Source organism: Mesoplodon mirus (genome assembly GCF_964341445.2).
Source record: "Mesoplodon mirus genome assembly, chromosome: 3".
Classification (NCBI taxonomy): Eukaryota; Metazoa; Chordata; class Mammalia; order Artiodactyla; family Ziphiidae; genus Mesoplodon; species Mesoplodon mirus.
In genome coordinates this window covers 161,859,570-161,882,549 of record NC_138978.1, presented here as the reverse complement: position 1 = coordinate 161,882,549, position 22,980 = coordinate 161,859,570, and the positions used below count along the sequence as shown (strand labels likewise).

Genomic DNA, 22,980 nt, shown 5'->3' with positions numbered 1-22,980 from the left:
CCAACCCCTTCTCTCCTCTGGGTGAAGCTGGGAATTGGAGTTGGGAGTTCCCTCCCCATTGTCTGGTGCTTGACCAGGCATGGGGTTCATGGCGAGAGTGTGTCTCAGCCTTTCCTAACGATTCCAAGTGGGTGATGTGGGCATTTTCTCCTTCACTTGGTATGTAAGAGTCACTCAACTAGTTTCTGGCTTTCTTTCAGAGGAAATTGCTCTGTGAGTAGCTATAGATTCAGTGTGTCTGTGGGAGGAGGTGAATTCAAGAGTTGCCTATGTTGCCGTCTTGGACTAGAACCCTCAATCCATGTTTTCTTTTAAGACAGATGCAGCTATAAAGTATGCTTTAGTTGTTTAGGTGGTAAATTTGTCTATATGTAATTAAGAGCCCAAACTGTGATTTTTGGATTAGAAATTAGTTAAGGGATGTTTCTTTAATTGAATTGAATATGTTCTTTTCTCCTCAAGAAAATAGAAACTTTACCACCTTCTATTACCAAGTCTTCTGTTTAAACATATAAAATCACTAAGCTTTTTAAAAAATTGATTTTAGTAGCCAGTTTATTTCCTTAATTTAATTGCTTTATATACTTTTCCTTTGTTATCTCATCTTTCTCAGTGTGATTCTGGAATGCATTTTAAAAAATTTTTCTATCAGTCATTGGAATAGTCTTTATCAGTGGCTATTTTTCTGTTCTAATTTGAAGAATACTAAACAGTCTCAGAATATAGAGGAGGAGGAAAGCATATAAAATTCTGGCTTTGAGTTAATTGGAGCTAAGAATTTAATTTTTTTTAGTTGATATGTTGCTATGAAATCAGAATAAAATTTGGGAATATTAGGGAAGTTTTTCAACAAAGATGTAATTTACAGATCTTAAAAAATTAACGAAAAGTGCAACATACTTGATTTTTCAATAATTTTTTGTTAGAAAGCTGTGTGGCCTAGCTTTTTATATCTGACTGGAATATTGATGTTATGTCATTATAAATGCATTCTATCTTTAGCTACCTGCCTGCCACTTCAGAGAGAAATGAGATAGCTACATAACTGTCGTTCTTTGAAAGCTTTATTCTTGGAATAAGTAACCAGAGTGGTTATAATTCTTATGGTTCGTTCTTGTATTCATCTTTGCAAAAAAAAAAAAAAAGAAGACTGAAAATTCAGTTAAACTAATACTTCTCAGGTAATCATCAATCATCAGATATCTTATATTTGGTTTGTTTATAGTAAACCCAGTCTTAATAATATATATGACCTGTTTGTTGCTTTACAGAAGTGAAAAAAACTATGATTAGTAATAATTCAGCTAAAGGTAGATTTAAACTACATAGATTTGATTAACAAAGTGGCTTTAAATAATGGCATATACTTTCTAGTTATGTGAAATAATTAGGCTAACAGAATTAGCAAATGGAAGTCCTTCAGTAAAGAATAGATAATTCTCTTAAAAATATTATCTATAGACAAATTAGCATTTTGTCATGTTGGTTAAATGAAGGAACAGTGCTGGAAAAAAGTTATTTTTTATTGTCTTTTAGGGGAATCCATTTCCAGATCTTCCATATATACTAATTCCTGAAATTGATTTGCCTAAGTAATTGCCAGGCAGTTGTCCAGGATTTCCCTTTCAAATGGTCTTTCTCTGACTTTATAAAAGAAAGGCTTGTTTATTATTAAATCTGAATAGCCTCTCTGGCCCCCAAACAAAGGAATAGTCTGAACTACTCAAATGGTGTAAATGTTGAGAAAGTGAGTGATTAACAGGGAAACAAATCTTTTTGAACTCAAATTGTTTTCATTGAAATTGAAGAATGACTTATTTGTTACCTTATATATTATTAAAACTAATTTTTAACAGTAGATCCCTATGCAGTTTTTGGAAAACACTTGGAAGGAGTTCAAAGAATTGACATTGCTACAACATACTTTTATTCCAGTCTACTTATTTATGTGAACAAGATTTCTCAGAACTTACATCTATAAAATGAAGAATAAGGATAGCAATGCCTCTTAATTGTCTCAATCTACAATATTCTTAATATTCTAGCAAATAATGTAGTATTCATCATTTTAGCAAATAATGTAATATTTATCTTTCTAGCAATGAAGTAACATTTATCAATGGATATGTGAACTAATTGGGAGAAAAAGCTTTATCCAATTAAAGATGAAATTTATTTTCAAATTGCCAATAACATTTTACTTTTTATATCTAATGTTTACCAAGCTTATTACATGTTTACGTTGTATTGATGTAGTATGTTTTAATAATAGTAATAATAGCCCAATCCAGAAGAAATTTTAATGTTTGAGCTTTATGGTTCAGAAAGTTTTTGTATTTAAATTTTCATTTATATACATTTAATGGCTAGGAACTATAATAAGATAATCAATAAATGACTTTCAAATCCAAAAATATATTAGAATAAATTTTGTAATCTAAATAGGATGGAAATACAAGTTCAAGAAGAAAACGAAATGATATAAAATTTCCAAATGTTAAAGAAGAGCTTATTTATGTTTTTGATAATGAATGGATGATAGTTATCATATTGCTATGGCATTTAAATTCCTTTAGCTATATTTAAAACAATGTCATATTAATTTAAAATGCAAATAATTATAATGCATCACAAATTTCATTGTTTATAACTATTTAAATGTGTTCAAAATCTTTTGTCATAACTTTAAAATATTCAAGATAGTTTTTCAAAAAAGTTTTGCTTTACCACTGAATTATGCCCTTGTTGGAATTATTTATTGCTATTTCATATATTGGTGTTTTTTGACTAGCAGACATTAGGTAAGCATTCATTGGGGTTGATAAATAGTTCCAATTATATCAAAGCTAGTGCTGATGAGATTAATTTCATCTCAATTATATGTCACTAATGTGAATTAAAGGAATTTTTTGTTGTTGTTCTACCAGGACTATTTAAAGAGCACATTTAGTTAGATCTTATATGATGAAATGTCAAGGTAGCTCAGAAAATCTTGTTTCGGACCACTTCAGCTTAGTGGGATTCATAATCATTTTGCAGAAATTAACAGCTTTAATTGCAGAATATGAAATTTGGAACTTGAGGATGACTTAGAGATTTCCTATTGAAATGCCCTCATTTGTCAAAGAGAAAACACAGAGTCAGAGAGTCACTTACTCAAGCTAATACAGGGAGTACGCAACAGAACCATATCCAATCTGTCAGTAAAACCTATAGATTTTATCTCCAGTATCTCTACTGAGTTTCTGTACTTCTTCTCAGGCTCCAGTGCCCTCACCCTTGTTCAGGCAATCATGATCTCTCATTCGATACCTACTGTACTAGATCTGATTAGTCTCCCCACATCATCTCATTTACAAAACATATCTGATCACAATTATTCCTCTGCTTAAAATCCTTCAAAGATGTCTCATTGGTCATAGGAAGAAGGCTACTCCTTTGTTCTGCAAGGCCTGACTGATCAGGCCCCTGCTTGCCTGTCTAGCCTTAACTGCCACCACTGTCCCCTTTGCTCCCTGGATTCCAGTCACACAGGCCTCTTCAGTTTCTCAAAGGTACCATGCTCGTTTCTTTTTACAGTATCATGTTATATGCTGTTCCTGCTGCTTGGAGTGCTTCTACTGCTCTAGCGAATGCTTACTTATCTGTCAGATTTCATCTCAAATGACACTTTCACAGACTCACACTGCCCCTCCCCCAGTCCTTGCAGACTAGATTGGTCCCACTGCTGTTTTTTTCTCATCTTTACTTTTTTCTTCAAAACCCATACTACACTTTGTATATTTGTGTGAGTATTTGATTAAAGTCTGTTTCCTTGGGTAGAGTGAGGGCAGAGTTTATGTGTATTTTGTTTATCATTATATCCCTAGCACCTGCCTCATTGCCTGGTACATGCGAGGAACTTAATGCTTGTTGAATGAATGATGCCCGATTTGTTCTATTTCTACTTCACCAATGATTTTAGAGTAACATTTTAGTGTTTGAAATCTTCTTTGCCATATGCTTTATATAACTTACCCATCTGTTGATGAAGTAGCATTTGGGAAAAAATAGAATTTCAAGTTATTTATTCCTAATTTGTAAATCACACTTAAAAAAAAAACTCAGAACACCTTTTTTTTTTTCTTAAAAGCATGAAACCAGTAGTGCTAAATGTTCTTCCTATATTTGATGGAACCTAGTCACATGTTAATTTTTATTTATCAGCTGTCTTCATTTATGTGTAGTTTTTGAGAAACTAAGAAGCCATAGAAACTATTGCATATGGAGTGTAATAAAAATGCAAAGAGATGGTGGTAATATTAAAGTTCGTGCCTCTCAACCACAGAATCATATTACTGGAAATTGTAATAGATATTCTTCACCCCCTTCCCCATCCTCCCCCAGCCATTCCCCCTCCACCCCCAAATAGGATTGTGTTCTTGTAAATAACTTTAGAAACACAGTATACTACTTCTCCTTCTTGAAGACTAATAACAATGTTTGTTAGCATAATAAAGCTTCTTTTGCCTTAAAGCAAAGTTTCTCACCTTTGGTGGCAGTGACATTTTGGGTTGGATAATTCTTTGTTGAGGAAAAGGGGAGAGAGAAGATGATATACTGAGTATTATAGGGCGTTTAGCAGCATCCATGGCTTCTATCCACTAGACTCCAGTAACACCCTCTCGGTTTTGACAACCAAAAATGCCTCCAGACATTGCCAGATGACCCCCAGGAGACAAAATCATCCCCAGTTGAGAACTACTACATTAAAGGGATCAGTTTACTCTAGACTCATATTTCCCAAACTTACTTGAATTCCTTGAAATTTTTCTCCTTCTTTTCCTTCATCTACATACCTAATGTCCTGGGAAATGCTATTTTAAATCATCTTTTAGTAAAGCTAAACTAATTCTACCTTTTTCTTCTACTTTTTAGACTCCCCCTTAAAACTCTTCAAAATTTTCCATTGCACTTTGAATAAAATTCAAACTCCTTAACATGGCCTTCCTGCATGTAAAGGCCTCTGCCTACTTCCCTAACCTTATTTCCTATCACATCATGCTGTCAGTCCCATTGTGACGTGCTTTCAGGTCCTCAGGCACCCAAGTTTCTTTCCTAATGTGCTGTTCCTTCTGTTGGTAACCATTTTGCCCTTTCTCTTCCTTATCTTTTAGGTTCAGGTTTCAGATTAAATGTCATCTCCTATCGAGAGGTCTTTTCTGACCATCTCTTACCCTGCCAAAAAGGATAGTCATCCATCCCAATACCTACCTTCTATCTCAATACCCTGTTTGTTGCCTTCACAATACTTTACAGTTTGTAATTATTTGTTGTGTGGATTTTTTTTCTGCCTTAGTCATTAGAATGCAAACTCTGTGAGGGCAGGAACCACATCTATCTTGTTCATCATTATATCTCTAGCATTTAGCACAGAGCCTGTCATCTAACAGGCACAATAATTATTTGTTGAATAAATAAATATGCTTTAATTTATCAGTGTGTTTCTTTTATAGGGTTAACCTTGGAGTTAAATTATTTTTATTGAGATATAATTCAGATACCATAAAATTTCACCCTTCGAAAGTATATAATTTAGTGGTTTCTAATATATTCACAAGCTTGCACAACCATCACCACTATCTAATTCCAAGGCATTTTCATCACTCCCCATCCCCCCTTCCCCCAGCCCCTGCCAACCACTAGTCTACTTTCTGTCTTTATGGATTTGCCTGTTCTGGACATAGCATATACGTGGAATTTTATAATATGTGGTCTTTAGTGTTTAGCTTCTTTTCCTTTGCATAATATTTTCAAGGTTCATCCATGCTGTAGCATGAAATACTGCTACATTCTATCTTACTGCTGAATAATATTTTATTATATGGATATGCCATGTTTTGTTTATCCATTCATCAGCTGCTAGACACTTGGATTGTTTCCACTTTTTGGCTATTATGAATAATGCTGCCATGGGCATTCATGTATAAGTTTTTGTTTTCACTTCTCTTGGGTATATACCTAGAAGCAGAATTGCTGGATCATGTGGTAGCTCTATATTTAATTTTATGAGGAACTCCCAGACTGTTTTCCCAAGTGCCTGCACCATTTTACATTCCTACCAGCAGTATATGAGGGTTCCAATTTCCCTTCACCCTTGCCAACACTTATTATTGTCTTTTATTAAAGCCATCCTACTGGGTATGAAGTGGCATTTTTGTTTTGATTTGCATTTCCCCAATGACTGATGATGTTGAAATGTGCTATTGGTCATTTGTATATCTTTTTTTGAGAAATGTCTATTCAGATCCATTGCCCATTTTTTAATTGGGTTCTTTGTCTTTTAATTGTTGAGTTCTAAGAGTTCTTTATATATTCTGGGTATTAGATTCTTACCTGACATATGGTTTGCACATATTTTCTCCCATTCTGTGGTTGTCTTTTCACTTTCTTGATAGTGCCCTTTTATACACAAAAGTTTTTAATTTTGATGAACTCCAGTTTAATCAATATTTTCTTTTATCACTTATGCTTTAGGTGTTTTATCTCAGAAACCATTGCCTCATCTAAGGACATGAAGATTTATGCCTGTTTTCCTTTGAGAGTTTTAATACTTTTCAATTTTATATTTAAATCTTTGATCCATTCAGACAGTTTTTGTATATGATGTGAGGTAGGGGTGCAACTTCATTCTTTTGTGTACAAATATTTAATTGTTGGAGTTTTGTCTTTTTAAACTTTAATAAAGAATCATAATTTTCTCAAAATTATTATGAAACAAATATGTTTCATTTTTACAGTTAAAAAAAGTAATGTATGGAGCACATACTATGTACCAGACATTATGTTGGGCATAGGATCTGTAAAGATAAAAAAGATAATTCCTACCTTCAGTCTCTCACAGATCTGGAAATTAAGAAACTTGAAAGTATTGATAGTAATAAAAATATGAATGGAACATATAAGATATTTGAAGAAGTTACTAGTGGTTTTAAAGAATTAGTTTTTGAGAGATTGCATGTGAAAATAAGATGACATGGTAAAAAATAAAAATATTCCTGAAAATTGCTGTAAAAAGCACTTGATGGTGGTTGCTATGCAGTAGGAATATTTTACCTTAGTAAATATTTTACCTTAGATTAGTACTCTTAGAGTCATTTGCTATTAACTTAGTAATTTGGGAGTGGTCGATGAGAAAGAAATTGTCTGTCATCCATAAATGCAAGGTAAAGATAAGACCATAACAGAAATGACAAAGAAATCTCTCACTCATTCTGTCTCCCCCTCCTCTCGCTCTCTCCTCTCTCTCTCTCTTTAGTATAACTGAATGAATTAATATTTATTTAACTAAGAGCAAAGGGTTCTTTACAGCAGTGCTCTCTGAGTCATTCTTTGCCAGTTCTGGGTTTTTTCTCACCCCTTTGTCTTCCTTTTTTTTTCCCTCTTGATGCTAATCTTCTATTTGTTGATACATCTTGCGAAGATTTGCACTTATTTACAACAGCTTTCTTTGAACTGAGTTTAGTCTTTTGTGACTAATTATTGAGTTAATAGTTTTGTGACTAATTGACATTAGGACATGTTAGATTCATTGTATTAGTCTGCATGGGCTACCATAACAGGATACCAAAGACTGGGGGCCTTAAACAACAGAAATTTATGTTCTTAAAGTTCTAGAGACTTGAAATGCAAGATCAAGGTGCCAGCTCTTCTGGTAAGGCCCTTCCTGGCTTGCAGAGGGCCTTTTCGCTGTTTCTCACGTGGCCTTTACTCAGTGTGCACGTGCAAGGGAGAGAGGTGGGGAGGGAGGGAGAGGGACATCTCTGATGTCTCTTCCTCTTCTTATAAGGACAGGAGTCCCGTTGGAATAAAGCTCCACCCTTATGACCTCATTTAACCTTAATTACCTCCTCAGTGTCCTACCTCCATATCCAGTCATACTGGGATAATTTGGGTGGAGAGCACAATTCAGTTCATAACACCCATGTAACACATTGTAGTCACTTTGATATTCTTTATTTTACAGTAAGTACAGTTAGTCTCTGTAAAACTTACATTGTTGCTGGAGGGGGTGAAGAAAAAACCTTACATTATCTAGGCTCTCTACACCTATATTTCCTCACCTATACAACAAGAAACTTGGACTAGTTGATTTCTGAATGCTGAAATTCTCTGTTCCTTCAATTTAGTTACTGGTTTCTAATATTATTCAGCAGATAGGTTTTAGGAAGCATCTTATAATAGAAATTCATGTTCTGTAAATCAGCATTCTACCACCTCATTACTGAAGTGAAAGTCTTAGTCATTCTATGTACCTCTAAATTCTGACATAGATATTTTTTTCATCAAGCTATGCTGGTTAGGTTTTTACTATATTCTTTTAAACTAGCTATGCTGATTAGGTATAATTTAAAGAATTGGATGTGACATGTTTCTTTTTTCTTCCAGTTAATAATACCTTTTATTTATACAATAAAATTTATCCTTCATAAGTACATTTCATTGTAATGGATACAATAAATACAACATAATAAGTGTAGACAGCAAAATGTGAGAATCCCTCTCATACTTACTCCTCTTTCAAAGGAGTTAACCACAATTAACAGTTTGGTATGCGTCCTTCTAATCTTCTTTCTATGAATGTACATATGAATATTAATTTATATTTTTTCATAAATGAGATCATGCTGTATATATTCTGTTATTTAAATTTTTTCCTCAGCATTGTGTCTTGGGATTTTCATAAATACCAAGATATAGGCATATCATTTTTAAAATGGCTGCATGGTGTTATATAATGTTATTGTAATTTATGTAACTATTCCCCTTTTGTTGGATATTACTTTGTTTTCTTTATCACTATTAAAAGTAATGTGCAGAGATTCCTTTAGAATATACTTCCTACGTGTGGGATTAAACACATTGAAAATTTTGATAGTTACTATCTGTCTTCCTAAAAGGCTTTACAGATATACATTCCACCAACAGGGAGTGATAGTGTTCATTTACTTTCACCACTGCCAAAATAATACCACTATTTTAAAATTGCTTCCAATCCAATGGTTGAAAAATTATATTTCATTGTTTTAAAGTTGCATTTATCTAATATCTGGAATGTTGAACATCCTTTCACTTGTACACTGTGTATTTTTCTATAAATTGCTCTAGTTTACCCATTTTTCTTATGGAGTATCTTTTTAATATTGATTTGTAAGAGTTTTGTAAAATATATTTTGCATATGAATTCTTTATTTTAAATGTTGTAGATATGTTTTCCCTGTCTGTTGCTCATCTTTTAACTTTGCTTGTGGCATCTTTTGAAATGGAGATTTTTCATTTTGTGAGAATGTCAGTCATTCTCTTTATCGTCTCTGTTTTGTGTACTGTGTAGGAAGGCCTTCTTCATGTAGAGTTATTTAATTTTTTGTAGTATTTTATAATGTTCTTTAACTCCATTTGGAGTTTATTTAAGTGGGTAGTCAATTCACCCAACCTTACTTGCTATGTAGTCCATTCTTACTGATTTGATACCATTTTATCGCAATCTAAATTTCTGTGTTATGCCGATCTATTTCTGGACTCTCTGTTCTCTTCTTTTTGTTGTGTTTTTCTAATTTCTTTACCAATAGTGTACTTCTAATTACAGTAGATTACTGTGTCTTTTGAAATCTGAGATGACAAGAACATTTTCCTTCATTTAATTTATTTTACACAGCTGTTCTTGCTACTTTTATCTATAGTTTTTTTCCTCTTCTCTCTCTGTTTGCTATTACTTCTTAGTGTTGCTGTAATCTTACTCTACCCTCTTCTGATTTGTGGCTATTAAGTTATATGTGAACTAGATAACAGACTGCTGGTATTTTAGATAAAATAGTCTCTAGATTGAGGAAATGAAGAATTCATATGACATTGATTCGTGGGTAGAATGTTCATGCTTTAATACATAAAATTTATTGCATGCGTTTTAGTTTCTCAGAGGCTTAGATTTTTTTGTTGTTTCTAGGTTCTTAGTAATATTTTGAATAGTTGATGTTGCTGAATATGCAACCTATATAAAAACATTCATATATGTTAAAATTATTTTTTTAATTGAAGTATATAGTTAATTTACAATACTGTGTTACTTTCAGGTATATACAGCAAAGTAATTTAGTTATATATACGTATATTCTTTTTCAGATTCTTTTCCATTATAGGTTATTACAAGATATTGAATATAGTTCCCTGTGCTATACAGTAAATCTTTGTTGTTTATCTATTTTATATATAGTAGTGTGTATCTGTTAAGCCCATACTCCTAATTTATTCCTCCCCTGCAAAATTATTGCTATTATTATTATTATTATTATTATTATTTTGCTATACGCGGGCCTCTCACTGTTGTGGCCCCTCCCGTTGCAGAGCACAGGCTCCGTATGCGCAGGCTCAGCGGCCATGGCTCACGGGCCCAGCCGCTCCGCGGCATGTGGGATCTTCCCGGACCGGGGCACGAACCCGTTTCCCCTGCATCGGCAGGCGGACTCTCAACCACTGCGCCACCAGGGAAGCCCCCAGATTATTTTTTAAACAGAAACTACATTTAAATCACTTTGAGGGACAACTTTCTTTATTTCCATCATTTTATGGTAATGAAAGTTGTTTGTTAATAGGGAAACAAAGTAAATATGACCAAGCCCACTTTTTGCTTTGGGGTTTTCTTCTCTAACAATACAATAGAGAATAAAATTAAAATTAAAAAAAAAAAGAGTAGGTAAAGTAGAGTAAGATTTACTCTTATTCTATATCAGCTATAACCAGATGTATTATAAGAGCAGCATCTGGAGAATTCCCTGGCTGTCCAGTTGTTAGGACTCAGTGCTTTCTCTGTGGGGGCCCGAGTTCAATCCCTGGTCTGGGAACGAAGATCCTGCAAGCCACACAGCGTGGTCCCCCAGCCCCACCCTGCCACCAAAAAACAAGAGCAGCATATGTTACCATGGAGCATCTTTAACTCAAGGTCAGCTTTAAAAAAAGCTTTGACGTGTTTTATGGTTTGGAAAAATAATTCTCACTGGCCTTGGGCAATTATAGCCTTTATTGTACCTAAATTGCTAAGCTTACATGAGGTACTTAAAGCAGCTGTCCCTTCTTTACTGCACAGTCAGTAGAATCCTGCATTAGCTCTTCAGTTCTGAAGCATAAGAAATAGAGAAGTAGTAGTGCTATTTTTTCTTTACATTTGTATATTCAAATTAAATGAATAGATTCAACATGCTTTTTTAAACTTCGTTTTCAGCTTTTGTTTTCTTTAAAATACCTCTGGTACTATGAGTTTGTGTGTGTGTGTGTGTTACATATTACTTAGGGAAATACTGTTTCTCTTATTACTGGACAGGTGAATTATTTAAGGGTTTCCAGGACTGCACTAAGATTTGGAGCATCTGAGAGTCGTAAAAGAACCTGTACTTTTCCTAGACATTTCAAGCTTAGAGTGCCCCAGAGATCCAGAAATAGGGTAGTTCTAAATTATGATTAGCATTGGGAGTCTAGTCAGAGCTCACTTGGGCAAGAAACATACCCTTTTTAGGCTTGGGGTTCCTGAAGCTATATGTATCTATACTACGAGATTCAGTAAATCAATATGCTATATGACAGCTCACAAAGTGGATCCTGCCTGCAAAGACATATATTGATTGGCCCACACAGTGGTTTTTTTTTTTTTTTTTTTTTTTGCGGTACGCGGGCCTCTCACTGTTGTGGCCTCTCTCGTTGCGGAGCACAGGCTCCGGATGCGCAGGCTCAGCGGCCATGGCTCACGGGCCCAGCCGCTCCGCGGCATGTGGGATCTTCCCGGACTGGGGCGCGAACCCATGTCCCCTGCATCGGCAGGCGGACTCTCAACCACTGTGCCACCAGGGAAGCCCCCCCACACAGTGTTTTTAAAATACCTAGATTTATGGCTCCTGACTGAAAAATTGGAAGATCTGACAACCTGAGCAGCAACTAGCTAGATGGACTTGTGCTCTCCACTTCACCAGAATCCATACCACTACTTATCCTGAATGTGTTAGTTGCCGTTTGTCACCATACTTGTACAATTACCCACTTACTTAACTCATTTATGTTCCTACCCAGCAACTGAAGGTTTGGAATATCTAATTTATAACTATCAGTCTACATCTCTTTCTCTGTGTCTGGTGCAGCTAAGGTAAAAATGAGTAGATAGCAATTTAATATAGTTAGAACAATCAACTCATTTTTTCCAGAAACACATTACATATTCATGTCTTCATTATCTGTTGCATTTTGTGAATGCAGTACTTAATCTTGAGATACTTAATTTACTCTCTGCTGAATCCTACTCACTTCACCTCCCAGCACCTAGTCTGCCTTGATCACCTCTGCAGTTGTGTCTTCTGAAGTCTTATGAACACGTATTTTGTCCACCACAGTAAGTTTATTATAGTAGAGATTTAGAAAACTTCATTCAATTAAAAAATAATTGTGTTCCTGTGAAGAGGCCTTTGATTAGCCTTTTCTTAATATAGTTCACAGTTCATTTTTTTCAAAGAAATACATATATTGTCATTCGAAGACTAAGAAAGTAGTAATTTAAATTTTTATTTCCCTAGTTTTCCTAGTTGGCCTTTGGACACTAAATTTTAATATTGTTTTCCTTGCTTTCAGTTACAGATGAGGACACAGTAAAGAGGTATTTTGCCAAGTTTGAAGAAAAATTTTTCCAAACCTGTGAAAAAGAACTTGCCAAAATCAACACATTTTATTCAGGTAAGTAGTTGTTTGGTACAATATACAAGAGACAACTTCTGCTGCTAAGGAAGTAGGAACTCTACCATGTCATTGTTGAAACTTCTGATCATTTTAAAATTGGGGCTTTTCTTACTATATTGCAATTAAAGGATATTTTTTTCAGCTGAGGTAGGAAAGCATCTGGTACTTCACTGTTTGAGCCTTATATGCTCATTGCCTAGTTCTCTTGCAGTTGCAAGGATTTCAGGACCTCATTATGACTCAGTACCTTGAGCTTCACTGTGGCCCAGTCCAAAGCATTAAAGTCAGAAACTTGGTTTTATCATTTCTCTGAGAGCTGAATGACACAGTTGCAGCTTATTAATTATGTCACTTTTATGCCTTTCCGTTGTGTGGAACACTCATATCTGTCTCTCTAGGGTATGGTCTCCAGAGTAGCATCTACAAGATGCTCTTGAGAAGAAAAGAAAATATTAGAAGAAAATATTAGAACTTCTGTTTATTTACGTCTGACCCTTTAAATTGTTGTTTTTTATATATGTTTACTCCCCTACTCCTTTAACATCTGTTTTTTCATTTCATAGAACTCAAATTTTTTGACTACCTCATTCTGTTCCGTTTGACCAGGCCCCTCCCAGAATTTCATTTCCATCAGTCCTTGAGCTTTTAATCCCTTTACCCTCATTGCCTTGTATTGATTGCCTCTGCCTGGCAAAACTCCAACCGTGGACCAATCCAGCCTTTTACCTTCTTCATGCCTACCCCCAGGCTGCTTAGGACAGCTGGGGAAAAAAAAATCACAGCAGAAGAAATTTGAACCACTGTAAGTTCATTGTTGCATTCTTAACTATGTTCTCAAAGCTGCCTGTGGATCCTGATCAGTGCCCTTTTTCATATTCCAAAGTGCTTTTCTAAACCCTATTCCATTCTCTTGAATTCTCTGACCCAGGCATCTTCCCCATCATGTTCATTATACCTCCTACTTTACAAATAAATATAAAGGCCTTCAATTCCTGTTGATGTGTAATACTTATGCAGATCTGTGCCACTCCCCTCCGCCCAAATACCTATAGATATTCTTACCCTTATTTATTTTCCTCCAATATTTGTAGAAAAGATATACCTCTTCAGTATATGGCAAATTCTATAACTACTGACTGAATTTCAGCTCCTGGAGACCTTGTTCCAGAAATTATTTCCTCTAAGAAAATAACTTTCCTCTAGCTTCCCTTTTCAATGGATTAGTTTCCTTAGCAAGTCACTCCCTTTAAACAGAAAATAAATAAATAAATAAGGAAGCAGGGACTTCCCTGGTGGTGCAGTGGTTAAGAATCCACCTGCCAGTGCAGGGGGACATGAGTTCAAGCCCCGGTCCAGGGAGATCCCACATGGCGCGGAGCAACTAAGCCCGTGCACCGCAACTACTGAGCCTGCACTCTAGAGCCCACAAGCCACAACTACTGAGCCCGCATGCCACAACTACTGAAGCCTGCGCACCTAGAGCCTATGCTCCGCAGCAAGAGAAGTTACCGTAGTGAAGAGTAACCCCACACTAAAGAAAGCCTGCGCACAGCACCAAAGACCCAACACGGCCAAAAATAAATAAATAAATAAATTTTTTAAAAATAAAAAAAATAAATGGGATCACCTCATCTTGAAAAAAAGGGAAGCAAATATCTTAACTCTGTGTTCTCCTTCTCATCTTTCATTTATGGCTGGATTTCTTCCTAGGCAGAGGAAGTAGTTTATGCAAAGGCACAGAGCTGTGAAAGGGCATAACATATATGCATGTCCTTTTCACTGTGTTACAAGCACCTAGAAGGCAGAGACAAAACAAATATTATTTGAAACCATGAAAATGCATAGATTTTCATCAAGGGAAAAATGTACAGAAGGAATTAACAGTGTTCAAGGACAAAAATAATTTCGACAATTAGGAGGTAAGAGGATAAAGAGGAACCAGCAATGTAGACAGAGGAGAGGGCAGCCATATAATGTAGAATGAGGAAGAGGAGACTAAAAGAGGAAGGCATTTGCAGTGGAAAGAGTATTTCGACTGAGAAAAGTCTATTGGGTATGATCTAAGGTTGTAAATGAGAAATATAAAGATCAAGTTTCTTAGCATTTTTCTTTTACTATGATTGTTCTGGGAAGGATCTCTGAACCCAACTCTAATTGGATAAATTAGATTACAAAAAGTAGATAAAGCTTCTTGATTTACAAAGAAAAATAAATATCTGCTCTTAACCATAGATACATTATATATTTTGAGTTAACAGTAAAAAATACATACAAATTATGACCTCATTACACAGACAGGTGTGTGTGTTTTATGTGTTTGCATGCATCTGTATATGTGTGTATGTGCAATATATTTGATTAAAAATATTTTCTCATGAAACAATACTTATTCTTACTATTTATAATATATTCTATATTCTCTAATTGTTTCTATTTGATTTTTAAAATGCTGATTTATGATACACTAAATTGCTTTCATGATCTCATATTGGGTTACAACCCTCAGTTTGCAAAATGGTATTTTAGACTTGGTTACTTTTCAAAGATAATTTTAGGCTTTCTACTATTAAAAATTTGGGGGCTATGATTTAATGACTTCCTTTCTCTGTGCATATTGGCAGAGCCATTAGGGCATGTCTCTTGATATCATCAAGGAGTAGGTACAAATTGGTAGTCTTCAGACTGACTTTTTGCCAGGTCGGGAAATGATGGGTAATATGAAGACATGACTGACAGAAGTAGAATTGGTGCTTGTCCTAGGTAGTGTCATTTTTCTCCTTATTTAGCTACCTTCTCCATGGCAGATTGTCTTGTTATACTACAATCCTCAGATACTAGGGCACATGAAGAACTATAAATGATATAGGGGTGAGTTCATCTTATAAACCCTACCTCCACCCAGTTACATCTCACAAATTATTTAATGGTCAGTTAAAAATGGTTATTTTTTAGGTGAGATATAGTATTGACTGAAACCTTGAAGTACCCCCTGCCCAAATGCTATAAAAGCTAAATCAACAAAACAGAATGAATACTACTAAAATATGGATGTATTTATTTTCATAAAAGTCTATTTATCAATTACATTTTGGATTTTTGAACTTTATTATTTTTTTTGAAGACGTTTACCATGTAACCTTCCTTGGCCTCTACGTACTTACTTGTAAAATGAGCAAATTGATTCCCAACCCTCTGGGATTTCACATGTAAGGAGTCAGAAGCTATTTTCAATATTTCACAAAACCTAATGTAAGTTGTTTTATTGTTCTTTTTTATTACATTTTTTTTGGCTAATAAGATATGGGTATTATTTAGATTTATAGATAAAATCTTCAAACATTTGAAGACCATGGGAAGAGAGGGAAATTTTTTAAAGGAGGTATCCTTTTGGTGATAACATTGCTGATCACTGACCTAGAGTTCTCTCAGGTGTCTTCTTGCACTGAAAATGGTATCAGTCAATACAAACTGAAGGTTTTGTATATAGTGCTAGAAACTTTTTTTATGATGACCAGTAATGTCCTTTTCCATTGGGAGTACAAATTACTTCATGTCACATCTTTCTCTTTTCTCGAACCAGTTTGCTTCCTCCCTCCATTCAAAATACTTGGCTTCTAAGCAGTATTTCTATGCACCTTTTTTTTTTTTTTTTTTGTGGTACGCAGTCCTCTCACTGTTGTGGCCTTTCCCGTTGTGGAGCGCAGGCTCTGGCCGCGCAGGCTCAGCGGCCATGGCTCACAGGCCCAGCCGCTCCGCGGCATGTGGGATCTTCCCGCACTGGGGCACGAACCCGTGTCCCCTGCATCGGCAGGCGGACTCTCAACCACTGTGCCACCAGGGAAGCCCCAGTGCACCTACATTTTTTTAAAAATCGTAGACTACATCTGTTGCTTTTAATATTCCACAATTAAAACAGGCAAGCCCTTTTTATTGGTTGGAATATTTTAAATATCTAAATGCTTTTTCCTTTGTTTCTAAAGGAAACAATTTCAGGGTTTTTATCTGGCTCTTCCTAATTTTTGACTTCAGTTTTTATGTTAGGAACTCACAACATTGTTATGTGCTTTTCCTTTCTTGACCTAAAAGGAGGGAGGAAAGGAAGGAAATCACAGTAGTGTTATTTATAAGTAGGAGAATAATGGTAATAGAAACAGATTTATTTCTTGGCTGTAAAATATTTTCAGTCTCCATGTAAATGTAAGACCAATTGGATAATAGTTACTCAAAACTATTCCTATTATACAGTTATTCCTATAATCCTATTATACAGTATCTTGCTATATGTTTACTTTTCTTTATTCTTATTGAATTTGAGGCACTGTATAACCACTGAGTATGTGTAATGAAACATAAGAAACTCTCTCACTGAAATACTAAATGTTCATTTCACAAGTGATTATATGTATCTAGTACCCACAACTGTGACTTAATGGCTAGTTTTTTTTTGTTTTTTTTTTGTTTGTTTGTTTGTTTTCGGTATGCGGGCCTCTCACTGTTGTGGCCTCCCCCGTTGCGGAGCACAGGCTCCGGATGCGCAGGCCCAGCGGCCATGGCTCACGGGCCCAGCCGCTCCGCGGCATATGGGATCCTCCCCGACCGGGGCACGAACCCGTATCCCCTGCATCGGCAGGCGGACTCTCAACCACTGCGCCACCAGGGAGGCCCTAATGGCTAGTTTTGTTCTTTGCTTATTCATGTGTTAAAATGTGGATTAAATATATTTAGTTAAGTAGGGTGACCATAGGTTTGTAATATTGTTTAAAATTTTGTTGTTTTAGCATTCCTTCCTACATCATTACAACAAAATCAGTTACTTTTTTTATTTTTAAAAAATATGTATTTATTTATTTGGCTGCATAGGGTCTTAGTTGCAGCATGTGGGATCTTCATTGTGGCATATGGGATCCTCTGCTGCGGTGCCTGGGCTCCTCTCTAGTTGTGGCGTGCAGGGTCCAGGGTGTGCAGGCTCAGTAGTTGTGGCGTGTGGGCTCCCTAGTTGTGGCATGTGGGCGGCATGTAAGATCTTAGTTCCCCAACCAGGGATCGAACCCACGTCCCCTGCATTGGAAGGTGGATTCCCAGCCACTGGACCACCAGGGAAGTCCCCAGAATAAGTTACTTAAAAGCTATTAAAGGATGGGAGGTTAGGGGAAGTTGGGGAAGTGAATTAAAGCAGCTAGAGTGGCTTGCTTTCTTGCTAACACATCTGATGAAAATTAAAATTACAGTTATTTACGTTCTATGCACAATAAATGTTGCTTTCTTCATTTTCTTTAAAAAAGTGATTGGGGCTTCCCTGGTGGCGCAGTGGTTCAGAGTCTGCCTGCTGATGCAGGGGACATGGGTTCGTGCCCCCTGTCCGGGAGGATCCCTCATGCCGCGGAGCGGCTGGGCCCGTAAGCCATGGCCGCTGGGCCTGCGCGTCTGGAGCCTGTGCTCTGCAACGGGAGAGGCCACAGCAGTGAGAGGCCCGCATAGGCTTCTATTAAAAACAAGCCATGGGAAACCAACCTTTTCTTTGTCTTTTCTTCTTTCTTTCATCCTCCTTCCCTCCTAGCTTTTCTTTTCGTTTCTTTCTTTCTAAGACTGAAAGCATGGGCAATGCCCATAGTCATGGGGTAACAGGTTTTTAGGATGGCATCTTCACAAAAAAGCAGACTATCATCTAAATTAGTGTTCTTTTAAACAATTGTAGGTTGCAACCCAATAAATGACCCACAGGGTCAATCAGTGACCCACAAGGGTCAGCACATTTTTAAAAAATATGAATAGAATATAGTAGAATGGAAAATATCAGGGTACATCTAATATATTTCTTTACTAATTATATCTTTTTTAAAAGTTTATGATATTTGTTATTGTAGAGTTGTACAACGTACTGTGGAAGCGAACATGAAGAAGCATAAATGGAAATGTTTAAATTTGCCAGATCCTCTTGGAGGAGTGTGTTTGGGAATGGCTGTGTGGGGAGTGGGGAGAGCTGGAGTATGGTGTTCTAGGGCAAGGGAAAAACCTATCCAGATGTGTAATGCATTAAAGTCCATGGCATATTTGGGGGTGAGGAGGATAACAAATAATCAGCTGAGGCTGGAGTTGTAAGAAAATAAGGAGTGTTATTGATTAGTGAGAAAAGTGGAATGGAAGAATAGGATGATATTTTCACACATGGAGGTTTTAGACTTAAGTATTTGAGGTTGTCAGAATTTCAGGTAGTAAGAACTCCAGAAAAAGCTATGCAAAAATTGGATGTAATGCAACAAGATTAACTATCCTGAATCACCTATAATGGGTCAACGTTCTTATAAACTTACTTTGTATTTCAGTTAACAGTGAAATCCATAAATTGAATCAGCAAGATGATAACATTGAAAGACAATAAAAGTATTCTAAGACATTAACTTTATCAAGAAATATTCTTCAGTTGCATAACATAATAGCTTTGCTATTTTGAAGATACCTTGTATTTCTAAAATAACTTTTCTAAAAGTAAAAATATGTATACAAATCTTGTTAAAACTAAAAAAGATCCTGATAATCTTTTTTTAGCTCTTTGAGGGACACATAGGTACTTTGAAAGTCTTGAATGGTTATTGGAAATTTTTATCAAATATTTTATTATCAATGTATGAGAGCTTATGGCATTAAACAGATATTATTAAGATAATAATCTGTTCATATTTAGAGTGACTTGATTCACTGGCATGAGTAGAAATTGGAATTTATTGCCAAAATAGGCTGTTTTCATCAGTATTTATAAAATTGCTAGGGAATATTCATTTTTATTTTTTATAACTGTATTTGTAGATTTTCATTCATAGACCAAAGTATGTTTTATATACACATTTAATACCTCTTTTTAGGTTCTGTGCTGTTCCATGTATTTGAGCTTTTTGGAGATCTAACTTTAGAAAACTGAGGTATCATTGCAAAATAGACTTGGACACTTGGTGTCAAAAGCAGTGTTTCTCCCTTTTTAAACCTATGCCCCTTGATAAGTTAAAAAATCTCACACCATAACTGTAGTAATATTGAATTTTTTTTCAAGTAACATATGCTTTATCCTCGACACTCCCACGTAGAGATTCTCTTTCATTATGCTCTTTTAGACAGTTGTGCCTTAAGGAAGAGAATCACTAGTTTAAAGAAAGTAGCAAAATACCCTTGAAAGTTTTATTTTTCCTTATTTATACATAGGAACTTGGATTACTAGAGAGAACTTTTTTCCTACATATCCATTCATTCATTCATTCAACAAACAAGAATTGAACCTGCTATTGCAATGATGAAGATGATAGTCCACACAAAAAAAGTGTATGTGAATGTTAGTAGCCGCATAATTTATATAGTAAAAAGACTAAAAACAATCCAAATGTCCATGAACTGATGAATATTTAAACAAAATGTGGTGTATCCATACAGTGAAATACAGTTCACCAATGAAAGGAACAAACTACTGATATGAAAAGTAGTTTCATACAAAATGAAGGAACCTCAAAATCATGCTAAGTTAAAGAAGCCAGACAGACACATAAGACTACATATTGTATGATTCCTTTATATAAGGTGTCCAGAAAAGGCAAATCTGTAGACACAGAAAGCAGATCAGTGGTTACCTGGGGGTGGGAGTGAGGATCAACAGCCAGCAGCCATGACAGAAGTGTATGAGGTAATAGAAATGTTCTAAAATTGGATTGTGGTGATGATTGTACAACTCTACAAATTTACTAAAAAATCAGCAAACTTTATGCTTACAGTGGGTGAATTTTATGGTATGTAAAACATACCTGAAAAAAAGATATTAGGGGCTTCCCTGGTGGCGCAGTGGTTGAGAGTCTGCCTGCTAATGCAGGGCACACGGGTTCGAGCCCTGGTCTGGGAGGACCCCACATGCCACAGAGCAACTAGGCCCGTGAGCCACAACTACTGAGCCTGCGCGTCTGGAGCTTGTGCTCCACAACAAGAGAGGCCGCGATAGTGAGAGGCCTGTGCACCGCAATGAAGAGTGGCCCCCGCTTGCCACAACTGGAGAAAGCCCTCGCATAGAGGCGAAGACCCAACACAGCAAAAATAAATAAATTAATTGATGGATTCCTACCCTCAACATCTAAAAAAAAAAAAAGATTAAAAAAAGATATTAAAATTGTTCATCATAAAAGATGAGAATTATAGAACCATTGCCCTCAGAGAGCTCACAGTTAGTAAATAAAGCAAAAATATAAACAAAGAATTATATGCAGCGTTCTATGTACGCATATATGTAGTCCCATGAGAGCCTTAAGGAGGGAGCTTCAAATTGTGACTGAGAGTTGTTAGATAAGAATAATTTTACATGGAAAATGATATATATGATTAGCCATGTAAAATGAGTAAGGAGTTTGCCAGATGGAGAGGCTGTTTGTTTGTTGACTTATTGCTGGCATACAGGTTCTTTTTCTATCCATTTTTTGGGGCTTCTTACATTTTCAGTATCCTTGTACTGAAAGATGTAAATAATTACAAATTTTATGTATTGACAACTCTGGCTAAGGAAGCTAAACAAATAACAAACTCATATATTAATGTTTTAACAACAAAATTTGATCATTCATACTACTTAGGATATTCTGGCTTTTGGATCTTACTAATTACCTGAGGCTTTTAAATAGCATAGTAATTTATAGTGGACTTTGGATAAATGTTCACATTCTTTCATTATATATGTGTTTGTATTTGTGTATAATATTTTTTCAAATAGCTATTAAATGGTTGGGACATAAATACTTAAGTTGTTTGAACCTAACTACTTAATAGAAGTGTTTGGTATATTTTTCGGCCTATAGGAGCATCATGAAAAAATTGCTGAGACGTAAAGTGCACTATGAACCAAGAAGTTCTATACTGTTTTTGATCATGAGGATAATAAGACGAACACATATGCAACAGAAATGCTTAACTTGTATTTTAAAAAAACCCTGGATTCATTTTCCCTTTGACTTAAATGTGAAATTTGAGTATAGGTGAATAGTTCCATTTCTTACAATATGGAAGACTACAAAACACTTAAAAGCTGTATAGCAGTGGTCCCCAACCTTTTTTGGCACCAGGGACCGGTTTCACAGAAGACAGTTTTTCCACGGGCCGGGGGCGGGGGGGCAGGGGATGGTTTTGGGATGATTCAAGCATATTACATTTATTGTGCACTTTATTTCATTATATATTACAAGGTAATAATAATAGAAATAATTATACAACTCACCATAATGCAGAATCAGTGGGAGCCCTGAGCTTGTTTTCACTTGCCACTCACTGATAGGGTTTTGATATGAGTCTGCAAGCAGTTGATTTTTTATGGTCTCTGTGCAGTCAAACCTCTCTGCTAATGATAATCTGTATTTGCAGTCACTCCGCAACGCTTGCATCACTGCCTCAGCTCCACCTCAGATCATCAGGCATTAGATTCTCATAAGGAGCGCGCAACCTAGATCCTTCACGTGTGTAGTTCACAGTAGGGTTCGCACTCCTATGAGAATCTAATGCCGCTACTGATCTGACAGGCACAGCTCAGGCAGTAATGCGAGCGATGGGGAGCGGCTATAAATACATATGAAGCTTCGCTGGCTCACTCGCTGCTCACCTCCTGCTGTGTGGCCCAGTTCCCTGGGGGTTGGGGACTCCTGCTGTATAGGATATGCAAATTTTCAGGTACAAAATAAAACATATACTTAATATGGCTATAGACGTAAAAGAAAGTATCAAAACCATGAGCAAAGAATAAGAAACTATCAAAATTGACTTTTAAAAATAACCCGTTAGAAATTTTTAAATGACAATATAATTACTTAAATTAATATCTTAATCAATTAAACTGTAAATTAGTTAGACCTTAAGGAGAATTTATAAGCTGGTAGTGTTGAAGTAGTTACTCAGAATGCAGCACAGAGATAGAGAGGAAAATATAAGGTATGTAAAAGACAGAACAAGAAGGTCAAGAAGTGATAGTTGATATCTATGATTTGCTTTTTCCACTACCCATTCCATATTTCCTTTGCCCTCAGCCAGTACCTTAGCTGGTGAGGGTTCTTTACTGGGTGGGATAACCGAAACTTTAATTCCTGAAGGGGCTGAATCCTTAGTAATTCTGTCTTTTTTTGATTGCTTTAGTTTTCCATTAACTTCTGTTATTAGTCATGGAAGTACTAGGATGTGTTCCAGGGAGTCTCCTGGGTGGCAGACACAATCCTCCTTGCTACC

General features: G+C 35.9%; 1 protein-coding gene across 1 annotated transcript in view; it reads left to right on the top strand.

Annotated features, from left to right (window-relative positions):
- The window catches only part of XPR1 (xenotropic and polytropic retrovirus receptor 1), a 198,317-nt gene that overhangs the window by 104,227 nt on the left and 71,110 nt on the right, over positions 1-22,980 (top strand). Inside the window, exon 3 of the mRNA XM_082616569.1 lies at positions 12,646-12,747. Coding sequence (XP_082472695.1) covers positions 12,646-12,747 — 102 coding nt within the window. The remainder of the gene's footprint in view (positions 1-12,645; positions 12,748-22,980) is intronic.